General features: G+C 33.0%; 5 protein-coding genes across 5 annotated transcripts; 4 read left to right on the forward strand and 1 right to left on the reverse strand.

Annotated features, from left to right (window-relative positions):
• Nucleotides 1–532: 532 nt before the first annotated feature.
• Bm9905 (Uncharacterized protein) lies at nt 533–819 on the forward strand (the record flags this gene model as incomplete). Its single annotated transcript, XM_001898211.1, has 2 exons — nt 533–619; nt 688–819. The coding sequence occupies 2 exons, from the start codon at nt 533–535 to the stop codon at nt 817–819; spliced, it is 219 nt and encodes a 72-aa protein (XP_001898246.1).
• A 2,224-nt stretch (nt 820–3,043) lies between these two features.
• On the reverse strand, nt 3,044–6,024 carry Bma-rpb-11 (Uncharacterized protein; the record flags this gene model as incomplete). The annotated part of the gene is made up of 7 exons (XM_043075389.1): nt 3,044–3,178; nt 3,460–3,609; nt 3,728–3,793; nt 4,055–4,336; nt 4,783–4,953; nt 5,334–5,508; nt 5,882–6,024. 7 exons carry the CDS (start codon nt 6,022–6,024, stop codon nt 3,044–3,046), a joined length of 1,122 nt encoding a protein of 373 aa, XP_042931323.1.
• A 1,092-nt stretch (nt 6,025–7,116) lies between these two features.
• Bm9904 (Uncharacterized protein) lies at nt 7,117–8,126 on the forward strand (the record flags this gene model as incomplete). Its single annotated transcript, XM_043075390.1, has 4 exons — nt 7,117–7,157; nt 7,550–7,620; nt 7,807–7,901; nt 8,004–8,126. The coding sequence occupies 4 exons, from the start codon at nt 7,117–7,119 to the stop codon at nt 8,124–8,126; spliced, it is 330 nt and encodes a 109-aa protein (XP_042931324.1).
• A 4,194-nt stretch (nt 8,127–12,320) lies between these two features.
• Nucleotides 12,321–14,082, forward strand: Bma-lim-6 (Uncharacterized protein; the record flags this gene model as incomplete). The annotated part of the gene is made up of 5 exons (XM_043075391.1): nt 12,321–12,522; nt 12,885–13,006; nt 13,163–13,240; nt 13,404–13,515; nt 13,955–14,082. 5 exons carry the CDS (start codon nt 12,321–12,323, stop codon nt 14,080–14,082), a joined length of 642 nt encoding a protein of 213 aa, XP_042931325.1.
• A 1,901-nt stretch (nt 14,083–15,983) lies between these two features.
• On the forward strand, nt 15,984–17,529 carry Bma-mksr-1 (Uncharacterized protein; the record flags this gene model as incomplete). Its single annotated transcript, XM_001898216.2, has 5 exons — nt 15,984–16,026; nt 16,451–16,547; nt 16,780–16,910; nt 17,028–17,179; nt 17,314–17,529. 5 exons carry the CDS (start codon nt 15,984–15,986, stop codon nt 17,527–17,529), a joined length of 639 nt encoding a protein of 212 aa, XP_001898251.2.
• Between the last annotated feature and the right edge of the window lie 387 nt (nt 17,530–17,916).

Here is a 17,916-nt window from a genome sequence, read left to right on the forward strand (position 1 = left end):
TGAACATAACGGAGCTAAAAGAACGCTCCTTCCAATCCACACCAACCCATCCCACAAGAATCAGCTGCCCGAAGGAAGCAGACCATTACACTGGCTAATGGAGTCGCGACCCGTTCGGGCTTTATTACGTTTCTGAGCTGAAGTGTGTGGGTAGCTGGAAGTTATGGGTTGTTGGTTGTAGCCAGGATGACTTTTGCTATGACTGTCACAGAGATGCGACAGTGATAGAGCTAGATCGCATTAGTGCTGTGTCATTTTCAACCCTCAATATCATCTCCACAGCATTCTTGGCTCATTTATCACTCTTTACTTTGTGTGGAGCTTTTCGTGCTTCTCCTATGTTGATACATTCTTCCATTAACTCTGCCACTTCCTGTTATCTCTCGAATTTCATTTATGTTTATGCTTCTTTTTAAATAAATATATATATATAGTTCTTCTTAAAGTTTGAATATTCGATTTATGTCACTAAGAGAGCAGGAATTGCATTTGATAAGTGATTACTGTATATGAAGACATGCTTTATTTCCAGATGTTGCGAAGACAACCGACCGAAATCGTGTTAAAACTGGAGGAAGTTGATGAGATGATAATGGAAATCAAGAAGCAGGCTGCTAGTGTACATTTTTTAAATGCTTAAGTTTGTGTTCGTTTAATGGGTGATAGATATTTTTTTATATGTTGCAGGAAGGTGAGGAAGTAGAAAAAGCCTTATCACAAACTGCTGTGCGATCGCGTATTGGTGCGCCGTCACCTCGAATCCGAATGGCGCAAGCGACCGATGCTGCTACTTCGGGCAGCGACTCCACTTTGCCTTAACTTGGTGATACATCTTGCTTTTGTTCAGTGCTTTGACTTGGTAGATGACAATGGTCTGTGCGGTATTCTGATATTTGCCATTAAATTAGGTAATCCTACTGGGAAAAGAGATGATTTGGTGTATTCTACGATATTTAGACGACATCCTCCTAAAACGCAGTAAAAGGATGAAGCTTAAAAGAATCACTCACTGAATAAATAGTTGCGCATTCAAGGTAGTATGATTTTTATTTATTGATTGTTGGCATTTATCATACTTTCTAATCTTTGGAATACATCTTTAAATTTAAGTTGACGATACAAATGATTTTTCACGACCGCTGACCTTTTTCTTACATAAAATTTCTTTTTATGTATTCTTAGTCATAATATTCTGACATTTGAATGTTGGATGTAAGTTTTTCGCAAGAAGGATGTTGTACAGTATTTGCTCAATAAAGGTTTTAAGCGATATTTGTGTTGCCTACTTTGTTTATAGGTTCAGGTTAGTCATAAACGGAATCAGGAAATTTCTTCGGTCATTTCATGATCTTTATTTGTATTTATACTTTTCGTTTATTTGGCCATCAGATCTGCATACATATTTTCTTATTCTACTTCAATTTTTCATTAACTTATGCCCCTAAGCATATGAAATATTTCGGTGACGAATGAATTGTTGTCCATTGCATCACTGTTTTTAAGTTTTTTAACTTCCTGAAGTGTTTGGAGGATTTAAGCATTTCATGCACATTATGTATCAGGCTGATACTCAGCTTTTCTAAAAAATTCATTGGATATGCTTCCTTAAAAAATATTATATATTGAATGTGAGATCGCGGATCGTTTCATTTCCTTTGGATACTAAATTAAGCAGTGACAAATAACAGAAATGCAAGATTATTGTTGTTTGATATTTCACGAGCAAGTGAAAATGAATCTTGTCGTTATTCTTTGAACGATCAGGAGTTTGACTGGTGGCACCTTTACTTTAAATTTCATGTGGCATAAGAGAAAAATTCCTTCGAGGCGATCACTAATTTCCCCCCTGATTGTTCTTTTTATAATTTTCGACTTAGAGCGTGGATTTCAAATCCTTAATGTTAAAATCATGGACCAAATCCTTAATCTTAAAACCGTATTTCTAGCTTTAAACCATAATTTATTGAAACAGGTGTAACCGCAATAGAAAAGTGCAAGTGTGGCGAAATAATCTCAGCAGTGTTTTATGCAACGTCTTCACACTGCTGTTCCTCAACAGCCTCTTTCTGTCTGTATATCAAGCTGTCAGATATTATCTTCTCCTTTCGCTTCATAAAGAGATGTGTAAGACCTGATTTGATGGATTTCCTCTTTTAACTTAATACTGATGCAAACAGGTGATCAAAAGTCCTCTATCATTTATGGTCAACGTCTAACAATGTCGAAAATATGGTACGACCATCGTCACGTTTGGAGGACGGTTCATATTTTTGAAATCCTCTCTAAAATAAGCGCTGCTTTGCAACAAATTCTTACCAATTCAAGGCTATGGAATCATTTCCCATTCTCAGTTTCCTAAAGTATTGTCTCTAATCCCAATTTGAATTATCTTCGACAGCAAGATTCCCATATTCTCACAGTGCATTCTTTCACTGAGTCAAATCAAACTAAAGTCATATGATTATATGACTTCCCACTCTTATGTGTTAGAATAATAATATTGTGAACGTTTTTTAAAATCACTCCATAGGATTTCACATTTTTGAAACAAGACTCATTTGATTGGTCCATTAAATACATTTGATTTACTTTAATGTGAATTCACTCCTTCCTGATTACCAAGACGTCAGAATATGCAAAATTAGAATAGAAAACTCTTCCTAAGCGAGAAAATCAAAGAGAAATCAAATTTACAATAAAAATGAAGAAACGAAAGAATAGACAAGTAAATAGTGCTTTTTTCAAGGAAATACTTAAATTTCCGAAGGTACGCTCTGAAGACAATTCGTACTTCTATTCCCTACCTCTATTCCCTAAACTTGACAGAAATAAAAACTTCTATTCCCTAAACTTGACAGAATAAAAAGCAACTTTAAAAACAAATCGGTCCCAAAAATTAGCAAGGGGATTTCATGTACTTTTAGCTGTAGTTTTAAAGCACCATGTCTATCATATATGAAATGAGATTTAACAAATTTCAAACCGAACCAAAGTCCAGTAAATGACACACACAAAATACAAAAAATTATGCAATACTGCTTCATCAATTATCTCCATCACCTTCACTATCCTCTCCATCATCGAAACCCATTTCACCAATATGTCTTTCTAGATCTTCACAATCATTAAATCCATCTGATGCTGTGTCTTCGTCTGAACCACAACCAGAAGTAGTATGCTGAAATGTCAAGATGCCATACTGTTAAAATAATGTAAAAAAATCCTCATGTCAAGTCAATAGTGCGCAAGTTTTAGAAGGCTGCTTCAGAATACTACTTCAAATATCCCAAAAACATTATCTGCTTTACAGACGACTTTAAACGCTAAATAGTAGTAGACAAACTAAAGTTTAATAAAACAAGCTTACGGAAGGGCTAAAATAATCATAAATTAAAGAAGACATAAGATATTTTTTGCTCTGGCCAACAAAATTACCTTTACTGAATCATTTTTTATCACGCAAAATTTACTCATGAAACTTGCCTCGGATTCATCAGGGTAATCGTTACGCCAGTTGTTTTCATCATTCGAATCCTCATCGTCATCCCCTGCACTGCTTTCTGTGTCTTCACCATCACATAGTAAATCATCAGCTTTTGCTAAGCGAACCTATAAGTTTTATAAGATTTTAAAGAAAAATCCGATCCTTTTCAGTTTCAGTTATGGATTAAATGTGACAAGCAATCAATAAAATAAATAAATAAAAGCCAATATTTCAAAATACTACATCTCGGATTTGATAAGCCGTACACCCATCCGTCTTGGAGCTCCAATAATAATCAAAAATGAAGTCCTGTAAATAGTGTTACCTGAGTTTTAATATTTCAGCAATATCACAAGTGCTGATTTTATTACAAAAAAACATGAAGAAATTAATAAATGATCCTACAAAATAAAAAAAGGATTATATCAGAAGACTGCATTCATTATCAACGACTTGTATTAAATTCCTCTTCATGTCATGTATTTGTTCTGAATTCAAGAACACTCATAAAAACTCTTCTGAAGCATGCTATTAATGTCAAGAGTCTTGAATTTCTTTTACAGAACTAACTTCATCATCCTGACCGCTTAGCACTAGCAACGGCTCTCCATTTAACGTTATCTGACTCGACTTGATAGTCGTTTCACCGTTTATCTTGCTGCTAGACGATGGTTCTTCTACAGAATCTTTCATTAGTTCCAGAGGGCTGCTAGATGAAACGTCACTCTTACTGTCTTCTGTTTCTTCATCAGTGTTGGATGGTGGTAGTCCTACTGTGTTCACAGTGTTCTGATGTGGATCCACATCGATTATGTTAAAATGCTGCGAATGAGTAACACCACCGAACCCCAGCTAAAACACATTACTTTAACATTAACAACTCTGGCTAAAATTTACAAATAGTTGCTGTATCAATGAACAAAAAGCGAGTATTTACGGATTATATTACAAACTAAATAAAGGAACGTGACAGACGTAAGGCATGATCCATGAAAATCGGAATAACAGATCTCTACTTTCTAATCCGATTACTTCAGAATATCGCATTAACAGCATTCGAATCCGACCTAATCCAAATATATAGGGAAGAATGAATATTAATGATATTGAAAATGAAGCACTAACAAGTTACTTTTCCACAAAATAAAGAAGCAGAATAATCATTTTAACTGTTGATTCTTCAAAGTAGTTTCAGTAGTTTTTTGATGGTTACGGTATATGCAACGTGTAGGCTTCTTAAAAAAGACTCATCATATTTATTCAAATATACGTAAGCGGGCATGAATTCAATTAAATACCTTTAAGTTAGTTGTTGAAGCTCGAAAACAAATGATAGGTTCTGTTACATCTGACATTTGTTTTGGGCGTTTTAATGAAATAACCAAAGCTTCATGTGGATCAGCAGTTCGCTTTCGACGTACACGAAATATAGTGGAGCAGAATAACGATGATGAGGAAGATGATGGCGACTGAAGTGATGTCAAATGGCTGACAAACATCACTTCTAATGAGTAAGAATTTAGACTTTAAAACAAAAAATACTGAACCGAACACTCGTAATGTTAATTATTCGTTTGCTTCTCGGCGCTCCTTAATAGCTTCCTGAAAAAATACTAAGTAAACTAAAAATAGTTTAGAATCAATAAATTATATATCATAACAGTCACAAATCGCTTCCACTCAATTCTTTCATCAAATCAGAAAATACCTTAACCACAGCCTTTAAAATTAAAATTTGTTTTAAAAAACAAAAATTCTAAAATACGCTTGCCAAAAGCTATATAATTTGACAATGCCCGAAAGACGAAGTTAAAAATATCCAGTAAATATATAGCACAAATCCACTTACTCTAAATCGTTCTTCAAATAGTGATAGTTCAGCCATAAGATCAGTGATGGCACTAGTAAGAGCGTCCTCTGGAGTAGTATCCGATGTTGTTTGCACTCTCAGGATAAATTTGTGCTCCAACGGATGTGGACACTTATAACCAGCGAATAACACTTGAGGATCTTTCAACAGTTGACTACAAAACGTACCGAAATAACTTTTATGAAAAATTTTTGCAGCAAATCTAAAAAAGTTCGGGAAGAAAACTAACTGTTTCTACTTATTCATAATAACATAACTAGATTATTACAGTCTTTTCTTGTTGCTTCTCGACTTAACTGCATATGTGAATTTCGTCAATCAAAACAATTTAGTTCTAGTCTATTAAAATTTGAAGTGCTGAGCTACACGACTGGAAGAATTCGTCACTTAAACGGTACTGCCAGATTTTGAGAGCCAAACTAACAGGCTCAATTTCGGTGATTTATTTCATAAATCTAAATCTCCATTCTACAGATTCATTCTTAACTCAATTTTTAGTTGTAGAAAATTATCGAAGAGAAACGGACTGTTTGAGGAGATTTCCGATCGTATGATCTTCTTTGTTCACTGTAAATATAGCAGCGTTAGGTACTTTAGTGTCTTTCTCGATAGCTATCTTCTTCTCACCATCAAATACCAGGAACGACTCGAACGGTGCTGGAGCGTTCATAAACTAATCTGAACTGCAGTGAAATTTAATGCAAATTCAGGAATAATAAATACTTTACACAACTTCCGACACTGCTAACTAAAGAATACCATTATTGGCAATGAGTGCATGAAATGGAAATAACAAGATGAGCTTTCCCTATCCCACGGATCAGAGCTGCCAAATGCACACCTAAGGATCTTGCAAATGAAAGCAATGAAAGCCTTAGTCCATCAATTCAGACCCGTGCTTTATGTCACGAGTGCTTACCCACGAGGCAAATGCATATCCCAGGGGTCAAGAGTACGCAGTGGTGCCTTGAATTAAAGTGATGTTTCGTCCGGTTAATGTAATCTGTTTGGTTAACTTGATCTATAAAATGACGTGACATATATGGAAAACTCTGTGCTTATCCCTCTAAGAAATAAAACTACAACTGTTCATATGATGCAACACATCTCATTTGCTCTCTATATAATAAAATATATCTTGTTAGCCAGTCACGTCTTAACTTACGTGTACTAAAGTGATTGTTTTAATCAATGTTTTCGGAAAAAGTGAAAAGAAAAATAAAAGCAGGCGTAACCGGAAACTCTTATTTCGTTTTCTTTCTCACGGAACGATTCTCAGGATACAGTTAGTATTTTCTTATCATCAGTACAGCAACATTTCAAATATTGTACCGTTTAAAAACTTTAACAAAACAAATTGTCCATTTCCAAACATTTTAGCATTTGTCATACATTGATAGCAGCAACCAAGAAAGAATGACAAAACTTGCCAGTGTGATCAATAATTTTTGATAAAACATTCTTTTTTTTTTTCACGAGTGTTTTATTTCCTAGGCTTGAAGCATGACTGTTGGACAAATAGTCGAAATGAGGCCTCGACTAACAACAGAACCAATAAAAAGAAAGATTGGATAGGGCGGTGCACATTGACGATATATTCGGATACGGTAGCGGAGCTTATTCAGGATAAATTTAGAGGAAAACAGAAATTAGCTTGATATGTTTCCTAGCACGATACTCGATGCTTGTGCATTAACATTAATCTAACTTGTCATCATCAACATCATAATCGCCGTTATCATTATCATTATCACCACCAGAAATGCCCATAGCAACAGAAAATCACTTCTTGAATATGCAAAGGTTACTTTCTAAAATTAAACCTTAAGTTGGTAATCATTCAGTCAAAGGAGAATTAGGATTCTAATTTCAATTCTGTTTCAATAATTCAATTATTCAAATGTTGTATATGAGCATCACTAAGTATGTGAAAAACAACGTTAAAGATATCTTCATTGATAAGAAATTAATCAATAGAAAATTAATCAAGAAATTAATCAAATTATTAATATTCAATTGCAGTTTTTTAGATCCTTTTTCAGAAGTTTCAGATCCTAAACTTCGTGTAAACTACAATTTAATGCTAACCAAAGTCAATAATTTAGCTTTATTAAATATTGGGTATCGGGAATAGGCAATGAGTCATCGATAGTTTTATTTGAAACTTTATCAAGATGATTATTTCCATTTTGCAGCATAGTAGACTTAGACGGCGAATCATCAACAGCTTCACCCAAAGTTCAAGCATTCAATCCGTCAAATAACGGTAAATTACTTATTTGTATTATTTCTAGGAATTCGTAAAGACTGTTGAATTTCTTCGAAATCCATATGTCGCGGGCTCATTAATAACTTCTTTTTTTAATTTCCTATAGTACAACCGTCTTTTCATTTCAAATAAAGTCATTCAAATAAAATATGCTCGACGAATGGTAGCAGTAATTATTTACAGAGAATTGTGATGAGATGGCAGTACCACGTATACTTTCTGGTAAGATTCTTTGTAACGGTTGTGGTTTCGAGATTAAAGAGAAGTATATGGTAAAGGTTAGTCGTAGAAGTTTGATTCTATCATTTCAATTAGTCATATATTTTCAAGCGACTTGATTCATTTGTATATTTTCTGGTCCTCATAATGGCAGCCTTCAGGTAGATGACAATTGCTGGCATGAGAACTGTTTGATCTGTCGTACCTGCCAGATTCCGCTTAGCGGTTCAACATGTTATTCACGTAGCGGGCAATTATACTGTAAAGAGGATTACATAGTGTAAGTGCACTGAATTTAAAACGTACTAATTAAAATTAATTGAAATGTTATTGTAATCAGTTTGTTTATTCATTTATATATCAAGGCATAATACAATTGTGAAGACTCATACTTACTTCTTAAATAGAAAAACTTTTTTTCATATAAATAAATTTTAGACCTTTCTTTCTAAGAGAACAGTCCAAGATTATATTGCAATTACTTAGTTGAATGAACAACCTGATCAATATAAGAATTATTATTCTAGTTTCATTTAAAACTAGAGAGAATATTTTGATAATACTTGACTTGTTTTTTTATTATTCTATGAAAAATAATTTAATAATTTCGTTGCATTCCGGTCATTCATATTTGTAGTTTTTCTGCGACCAGTACTTCTTTTGTGAAGAATATTTGTTTCAAAAAAGAAAAGATTGACAACAGTAATTTTTAAAGTTCATTCTAAAATCAGAGAATCCTTTATCAAAGCGACATCGCAAAAAGTGATGTTTAAATATATTCTGTAATGCGACTAGAGTTCCTCTTTCAAACAATAAGCGTACTATTCAAATTTTATCATCATTGATTTTATCCTTGTGTAAACTACTAAGATGAAAATTTTGTGTTATTATAATTTGAAGAGGAAGTTAACAGTGTTGATCGATCATTTTAAATTACCAGAAGCGAGAGAGAAAGACATAAGCCCGTTTGATATTGCATGATAAACGACCCTCAAGTAAACCGCCACTTAAATATAATTTATCTTATAACTTCAGGAGAATTCTTCATCTTCTCTAATAAAGATTAGTTCTTAAATTTTTGACCGAAGCAAAAAGACTCAAATCATGCCTACATTAAGTCATATATACAATAAAGAATTTATAAAGAATATTTTCGACATTGGGGTTGTTATCAATGATTTGATTTAAAAGAGAGATGCTGGAAAAAGAAGCGTGGAAGAAGAACACTGAAAACAGGATAGAGAGAATCTATTAATATTGCTGCAATTTTTTCGAAGAGGGTGGCTTCCTGGATCGTCCTGCAGCTGCTCGTTTGCGGTAAACGACATATTGTTGCAGCTGCAAAATTGTCACTTTGACAAACATAATGTGACAAAGAGCTTTTCCGTTACTATTGTATTTACTCAAGAAAGCTTAAGGGCTTCACTGATCACAAGAGAATCAAAAGAATCGCTTTTCGCAACTTTATCGTAAAAGATTCATCTTAATTTGAAGAAATTATTTCTTCCTGAAATTTCATTAATTAACTGTAGTAAAATCAGTAACCTCTCGATTTGGAAAATCGAATTTCTTTTATTTTATTACTTTCATTTCCAATATTTAAACATTTCTAAGTTCTCAAAAAAGAAGTAAGTTTTATGAGCTAGGTTCTCTTCTCCTATGTTTGCAGCAATCTGTCAGTTTTCTTTCTCGTCAAGTCCATTTGCTGATTTTGAATAAATATCTTAAAGAATTAAAGTTAGAACTGTAATTTTGGGTTTAATTAATTAGACTGCTTATTATATGAGGTCAACTCAAGTTAAATTTTAGGAAGAACTCTCTTTACTCAAGAAAAGTGATTTCCAAATAAGTCTTGAAATTTGTATTATCAACGTTTATGTGACCTTATCCGTCTACGCTTCACTCCATATTTTACTACATTTAATTTTAAATATTAGTGTTTACATAAGTAATGTTCAATGAAAGGGTATCAAATCTTTTCCAACTCACCTCTAGCATATTTAGCACCGAAGAGAAACATTAAGAGTTTCGGAAATGGAAAAGGATAAATTGCTTTAATTAATGTAAACCAAGAACGAACGAATATATAAGGCATGGCATTTATTAAGTTTCCTGGAACGCAGAGTATCTTGGCCATTGTTCCCTTTCTCCGTATCTACTGCTAGAGATTCTCACGCAATATTTTTTACGTGGACACATCCCTTTGAAGTAGTTAGAGTATGCTAGACCTCAGGAAGTCAAATCAGTCAAATCAGCAAAATGTTTTGATTTATTGTACTGAGTGATTTCATCATTTTGTTTATATGCATTTGAAAGCACTTAAATTAATAAATTTAAATTTTCTTACATAATCAAAAACTTTCCAAAGAAGTATTAATGAACAACGAAACTGACGGGCAGGGTTTCTGTTTCTGCCCATCTCAAAATTCCTCATTTTTTTCGAAAGCAATTCCAATAAGAATTCATAACGAAATTGTTTTTCTGTCTATGAAGTATGTAGAGAAGAGGGAAGGAGTGGTGAAGGTGCGAACACACAATCATGAAGTATCCACAATTGCTTGCTATTGCTTACGGTATTTGTATTAGTTATCCGGATATTGTCTTCCCTCTTCAAATCTGATCCGTTACTTTCTAGTGCAACCCTTCCGCTTGTCGTATTTGTATGTATCATCCTTAGCACCTCTCTTTTCCTTGAGGCGATCTTCTCCGATGAGCTTTATTTGTTTAGCACCGATTAAGCCCCATTCCCTTCCTCATGACATTTTATACTAATTTTATCCCAGCCATTATCTACAAAAAGACATTTGAAAGAAATGACAATCATTTCATTGCACCTCAATGTTCCTTCATTTCTTCCACAGCACATCCAATATTTCTTCTAATATCAATTTCCATTGAAATCAAACAAATACGGTTCTATCGCAAATCATGCTCCAGTGAATTACGTATCACATTATTCCAATCATAAAACACCTTGGCGAGTTAAAATTAAAGTTTTTAACGAATTGTTCCTTTACAAGTTGCGCTATCGATTCAATACCGATATATACGGTTCAGAATCACATTTTCACTTTCCAAACAAAATGTATTGAAAACTCGAGCTTTTTCTAACAAAAATCTTTTTCACTACTGAGTTATATTTCAAGGAAATTATCTAGTTTACCTAGCTTAATTGCATCACAAAACACAAACTATTTCTAGTTGTCATCCTCAGAAGTAATGAAGCATCCAATTAGCAATGGTAGTGATCGATCATTGTCATTTCGGAGGCATAGACGTGTTGTCAACGTGTCGTCCCTTAATGCCAACTAATCATCTAAATCTTCGTCAGGTTAAACAAATAAATACCATAATTTCTGCCCACTGGATTTAGTTTTTCTATTATATAGATCCCGAAATATCTCGAAGTGATACAATATGAGGCTTAATAAAGGCGAAAAAAAAATTTTGTGACACAATAGTATCGAAATAGTTGGCATGCAGAGCAGCTGAAATACTCTACTCTTATAGGCACGAATTAATGATGTAAGCCGCTTAGAAAGCCATTACAACCGGGTCAACTAGCCACTTTTGCGGTTCCGGTCATCTGCCAAATATAGCCTGAAGATCGTTTTCTATTTCGCACATCACTTATATCACATTTATTAGTAATATTTGAAAAATTGTCCTTTTTCCTCCCTACAGAGTATCCAAAGTCTATTTTCATTACAGTAATATCTTTTCATATCGTAGTATTAGCGCATCATTTTAACTTCCGTTACGGATTAAGTAATACTCAGTAGGTAACAAAAGTGTCACCTTCCGTAGTTATGTGGACACTTCCAGAGAAAACTCTGACATTTCCATTTTCTTTGCATATTAGTTTTATACATTTATTTACTAATTTCCTGCATATTAGTTTTGCATATTCAGTAGAACACATCATCAAAAATGTTATTAACAGCTAAGATATGATCTTTGACTCTTCCTGACAACATTTTACATCTGCAATTGATAATTAATATTAAAGATACATTAATTTTAAAATATTTCGACACATTTCAATGATCTTTATGCCAAAGACATTTTATGTTGTTCAACAATTTTCAAAAATTTCAATTATCAGATCATTTCAATTATTTTAATAAACTTAAAAAAAAAAAAAAAAACTTTTTAAGACTAAGCTCATTTTATGTACATTAAAGAATCGCTGCAAATAAATTGTGATCTTACAGGGAGAGAAAAAAGAAAGTGCTACTGTCGTCAGCTTAATTAACTGCTACATTTTTTTCTGTCAACAGAGCTACTGCTTTGATATCACTGTTTTTCAACATTGTAGAAGAAATTAGAAAATGAAAGATAAAATAATTATGAAAAATTCTAATAAAAGAAAACGAAGCGTTCTATGCTGCAGCACAATATATTGTGTTTAGTGGCTTTCTTTTAAAGTTTAAAGACTGGAAAATACCGGAATTTTCAGGCTTTTTGGTGTGAAATGTATGCGATGTGGTTTACCAGTTCGGTCTACAGATTATGTCTATCGAGTGTTTGCAAGCATTTACCACCTTCACTGTTTTAAATGTTTTTGTTGTGGTCATTTGTTTAAAAAAGGTGACCACTACGTACTAGTGGATGGACAAATCATTTGCAGACCTGACTACGAACATTTGTTGTGTCAACCGCCGATATGTCAATCCCACTGTAAATTCTTTACTTGAAATATCAGCATAAGAATTTTGAGAGGAATAATCTCGAAGGTCCGTGAAAATTGTCAGACGTCTAGAATGTTCTTAATAAAATGTTTGTTTCTATTACACAGGAAAAAAAGATGACTTGTCAGCCTAAATTCACATATTTTTGCTTTTGTGAATATTTCAAAGAGTTTCTTTAATATAATCGAACTTCAATGATAGCATTGGTTTAGCTTTTTATAAAAAAGCTCTTACATTTAAAATCAAATTTAATATTTCTCCTTGCTTTCACTGATTTAGTTAGTTCTATTTACTATGACTCAGAGCAAAAAGAAGTGCTATTGTCTTTGCAATTATTTAAAGTATATTTAGTATACTTCGATCAGAATGATTCGAATCGAAAGACACCGAAAAGGCCAAGAACGATCTTAAACACTCAGCAGCGAAAAGCTTTCAAGTTAGCTTTCGAAAAGACATCGAAACCATGTCGAAAGGTCAAAGTTCTACATTTATTCTAGAGTTTAGGGTTAAATTCAAACTTTAATTAATACTTTACACTAATTAATTAATGCCTTACTCTTTTTTTAAGCAAAAGATAATGATGAAAAAAGAACGGAGCAATATGTATTCATCAAAAATCTTAATTATAGGTACGTGAACAACTAGCAAAGGAAACAAATTTAAGCGTTCGAGTTGTCCAAGTTTGGTTTCAAAATCAACGTGCCAAAGTAAGCATTTAGATACACAATTTTAACAAGTCATAATTGTATTTGCAACAAGTCATAATTTGTACTTTTTGCTCATGTAATGCTTGAAAATACAAACTCACTTCTTAGGCTGATTTGGATCGCTATTGAAATATTAGTTTCAAGAAAAACTAACAATCTTTAGATGAAGAAAATTCAGCGGAAACAGGAAGTATCAGAAGCAAACGAAACAGCTTGTTCAGAAATTGATATTAAATCCAACGATGAACTAAAATCTAACTGCGATTCTGCTGACGGTAAATAGGTTTTAATTTATCAACTACTAAATTAAATAATAGATTCTTTCTAAAAAAAAGAAAAAAAACAGAATTTTAAAAGATTTATAGAAGTTAAACTTTGAAAAATATTACTGGAGGATGATTAAATTACAACTTTGTCGCTTCAATAATTTTTTCCCTAATAGTTTTGTTCAAGTAATTTACATGAGATACATTTTCAAGTAAGAAGCTATGATGTCACTTTCAATTATTGCCAAAGTCATTCTAACTTTTAACAAAGATAGAGTGCCTAAAAATGAAGATTGTTTTTTTATGGAAACTTTTTGGGTATTCAAATGTCTATATGTTTACATCCTGTTAAAAATCCCAAAATTATTTTAATGCATTTGTATTATGCTTAGATTGAAAAGAACATCTAATTTTCAATTGATCAACGAAAAGAAAGAATGAATTGCAGAGTTGGATTCTGAAAATGATGATGTTGAGATCGACGACGTAGGAAGAAGCGGTGAGGAAAGAGGAAAAGAGTCGAGTAATCCGATCGCGCAACTATTCCATATGCATGCTACATACTTCCTAGCATGATCTCAAGAGTGATTATTCTGCAGTGATATTTAAATATTAATTTGTCAGTGTTAGTATTAAGTCAAGTGGGAACAGCAATGAAATAAAGATCGACAATTTCAGAAAAAAGCAGGTAAATCGAATAGTTTGATTGAACCTTTCGAAGAAAAAATTAGGAGCGAAAGAGTTTGTAGCTAACAATTCAACACAATCCACAAAACTCTAAAAAAAAGAAAAAGGTTTGAAATAGAAATGGAAAACTGTGCAGTTCTGCGTCTTTCCAATTTAAAATATTTAAATTACAATAAAGCCTCTATCAAATCTTAAGCGTATGACAGTTTCATGCGGTTGCTGGTTACATGTACTTGAGAGGCAGAAGTCTCCAAAGTTTGTTAACTTTTTCAACGACTTGATTTGATGAATATAGTCGTGATCTAGGTAGCATAATGACCTACAATTTCTTACTCCTGTTGAAATTCAATGAAAATGCTTCTAAGTAAATTAACATATTTGTAGAGAACTTTAAATATTTATGGCAAAATATATTTGTAAATAAGGAATGATAGTTTTATGTTTTTGTGGTTCATCTATCTCTTCCTTTCACCTTTCTCAACTCTTTTTTTTTCTCTTGTATTTTTCGAGTTATAAATACTATCAAGCAATTATACAAATCTTGTTTCGCTTACGAATTGAATGCGATTGATTTATTATCATAGTTGGTCTGCTTATTACTGCTTGTCCATTTCAGTGGTCACTTACAGCTATTGAAAGGATATCCTAGACTGGTTCATTTGGTGATTGGTTAAGCATGTCACCATGGTGACGTCTACTTCGTCATCTCGTTCATTTCACAGTTGCTATAATCCAAATATCATATGTAATAGTAAAGTCCAAAATTTCGTAATTTCGGCTTTAGAATTAAAGAGTATTTCAAGAGTTCTTTTGACTGGGTGATGTTAGAACTCCTTTTGCCAATTGCCGTAAGAAATCTAATTTAATTAAGTATATAGAAATGAGTGAAGTAGAAGGAGCAAAAAATAGGTTAAACTCAGAGACAGGAAAATTCTCCACTGTACATCTTTATAAAAATTTTTAGTTGTTTTAATTGTCATTTTCTCTACTGCCTAAATTTGTATAAATTTTCCACTTAATTAGTGCTTCAACTAAATTGATTAAAATATTTTAAAATGACCATTTCAAGCACTTTTTAGTCTCAAACGAAAGTGTTACATATTCCGTGCTACTTTTAATGAAATTAATAAATTAATCTTTGTGCACTATCATAGTATATTCCCGTATATTGTATTCAAAACTTTTTTGCATTGTGAGAATAATTTTCAATTTAATACAGATGAATGAGTGCCAAACAACCGAAATTGTCAAATTTTATTGTGCTACTTAATGGACAAATCGATAGCGCCGAGGTTTCTTCATCTAATACTTATTTAATATAAAATAAAAATAAAACATTATCACTGCACTATTTATTATTTTTCTAGATTTCTTGATTTAACGTTTACAAATACTTCCGCAGAATCTTTGCGATTTCTATCTCTCCTTCAATAAGAGGTGGAAAAGGAGACTTTTAAAATTTTAATAAACTTTCAAATAATCAGAGATTCTTAGATCTGCAGAATGAAAGTTTTTGTTAGTCCAACTGGGATTGTATTCAAATTGTATTACTAATTGTAGTTGTAATTACGCAAATGTTTTGTCAATTTTGTCATCATTTACTTAAATTTGAAGCTGTTTTTTAATTCTCGAATTACAATTGTAAATTGTAGTTTCTCTCCTTTGATAATTTTTACTGCAAATACTCATATGTATATGGTATTGACTGGAAACAAGTTGGTGGTGTTCATGAAGGACTTAGTGCACGATGTGAACGTCAACGTTTCGGAAATGCTGAAATAACTATTGCTATGCCCATTGAAGCCACCTTTACCTCAACCAGTCCATTTGGTTGTAAGTTTTTGCTTAGTTTATTTTAAAGTTTTATAAAATTTCAAATCTTTTATTTACTACCAAATTAGAATATAGGACCTAAAGAGTAGTTGCTTAAGACCGTAAATTATGGACCATAATAGTAAGAAACTTTTAGATTAATTACAATGCTGATTGTAATTCGTCTTTCTTTTTCTTTTCGTGAAAATAATTGAAAGTTAGCTGAGCTAGTTCGCACAGTCTGAAATACAAATTTATTCTTAATTTAAATATTCTGATTTACGTGATGCTTCATAAAAAGTTATAAAATGCATAGAATAAGTCAATTTCTGCAGCACGTTTATTTTCCTTTACATTATATTTTACATCTCTTTGAGTGACCGACCATCTTTAGTAAGTTATGTCTAAATGAACGTTATCTATGAAAAAATGATAATTTCTGCAGGGCCGCAAATTGTACTCACCTGTTACGGGTCCGATTTCTTTGGCAATGATGTTGTTTGTGGCTATGGAGCTGTGCATATTCCAACCGTTCCAGGGAGGTAATATTTTTTGTTAGAATTCGATGTCCAGTATTTTATATTATGTGATGCTTATTCATAACAATTTTAATGAAGTACTATCGTGCTTCCTGCTTCCCTCACAATTGAATCTCTCTCTGATCGATAGCTTTCCGCACCAATAACTTTTGAAAATACGACACCACATAACATAGTTCTGTTACATAAATGTTCCACTGGAAATTTCAAATCCGTCTCCGAATACAAACTTTAGATCGGTAAAAAGGATAATATTGTTTGTGCCGGAGGCTTCTACATTATTGCAACGTTTTATTGGATGGCTTACTGGGAAGAGAGCTGAATTTGTGGATTCGACAATCCCTGCAACGGCAGATGGCCGACAAGGTAAAAAATTTACAAAAACTTTTTGAAAACAGTGATTAGTTCACAATGTTTCAAAAACTGGAAATTGTTCTGTCTGTTCTAATCTTCTGACCATTCTAAGTGGTGATAAATTTGAAGTTACAAAAGTGAGGAGTCAAGGAATCATCACCGTAACTATGGATATTGTACTCAAAGATATGAAGAAATATGGTTACGATGTGACACCATCATCGTTATACAGGATTTCAGAATGTCCCCTGCCTGACTTCACGAAGACATTTGATGAACAGGTTAATTCCATCCATAAAACAGTTAATGAAAATGAAATACTACCTCAGTGTAGTAATGTTAAGCTACTATTTCCTTCTCATTAAAACTGATTTTGTAATAACGTTGACAATCGGCAAGCCCACTTTTTTTTCAGGTTCAAGTTCACCATGAGAAAAAACTAAAAGAACCAGTCACTAAGTCTAAAGAAATCTCTGAGCCCGAAATTAAACCAGGACCATCAAATATCTCCCAATCAATGATAACACATGCCTCATCGCCACCATCAACTCGACCACTTCCTATGCCAAGACAAGCGACAGAAAAAGGTACGGACAGCACTGAAGAGATCAGACAGGGTATAACACCCTAAAATTACCTGCGTATAATCACTCCCAACGATAAGTTCTGAGTAAGAATGTCTGTTAATCAACTGCTAGCTGTTGCAACAAATCAAATTTATTTGATACCTCATATCCCACACATACATATTACCCATTACACCGCTAAATTTCCCTTCTTTTCCATAGTCTGTCAGCAAGCCTACTTCACTTTTCTTTTCCAGTTCCAAGTTCATTAGGTAGAAAAATCTACAGGAAACACTAATCTGACTTCTAAAGCCTATCCTTATACCTATATAATATCCTAATATTCAACTGCTTTGGTGAATCTATAAATTATAAACACGACTAAAGCTGACATATGATACTCAACAACTTCAGTCATTTGCGAGCAAGAAAACAACAGGATTTATGCAAAG

The sequence above is a fragment of the Brugia malayi genome, assembly GCF_000002995.4.
Source record: "Brugia malayi strain FR3 genome assembly, contig: Bm_v4_ChrX_scaffold_001, whole genome shotgun sequence".
NCBI lineage: Eukaryota > Metazoa > Nematoda > Chromadorea > Rhabditida > Onchocercidae > Brugia > Brugia malayi.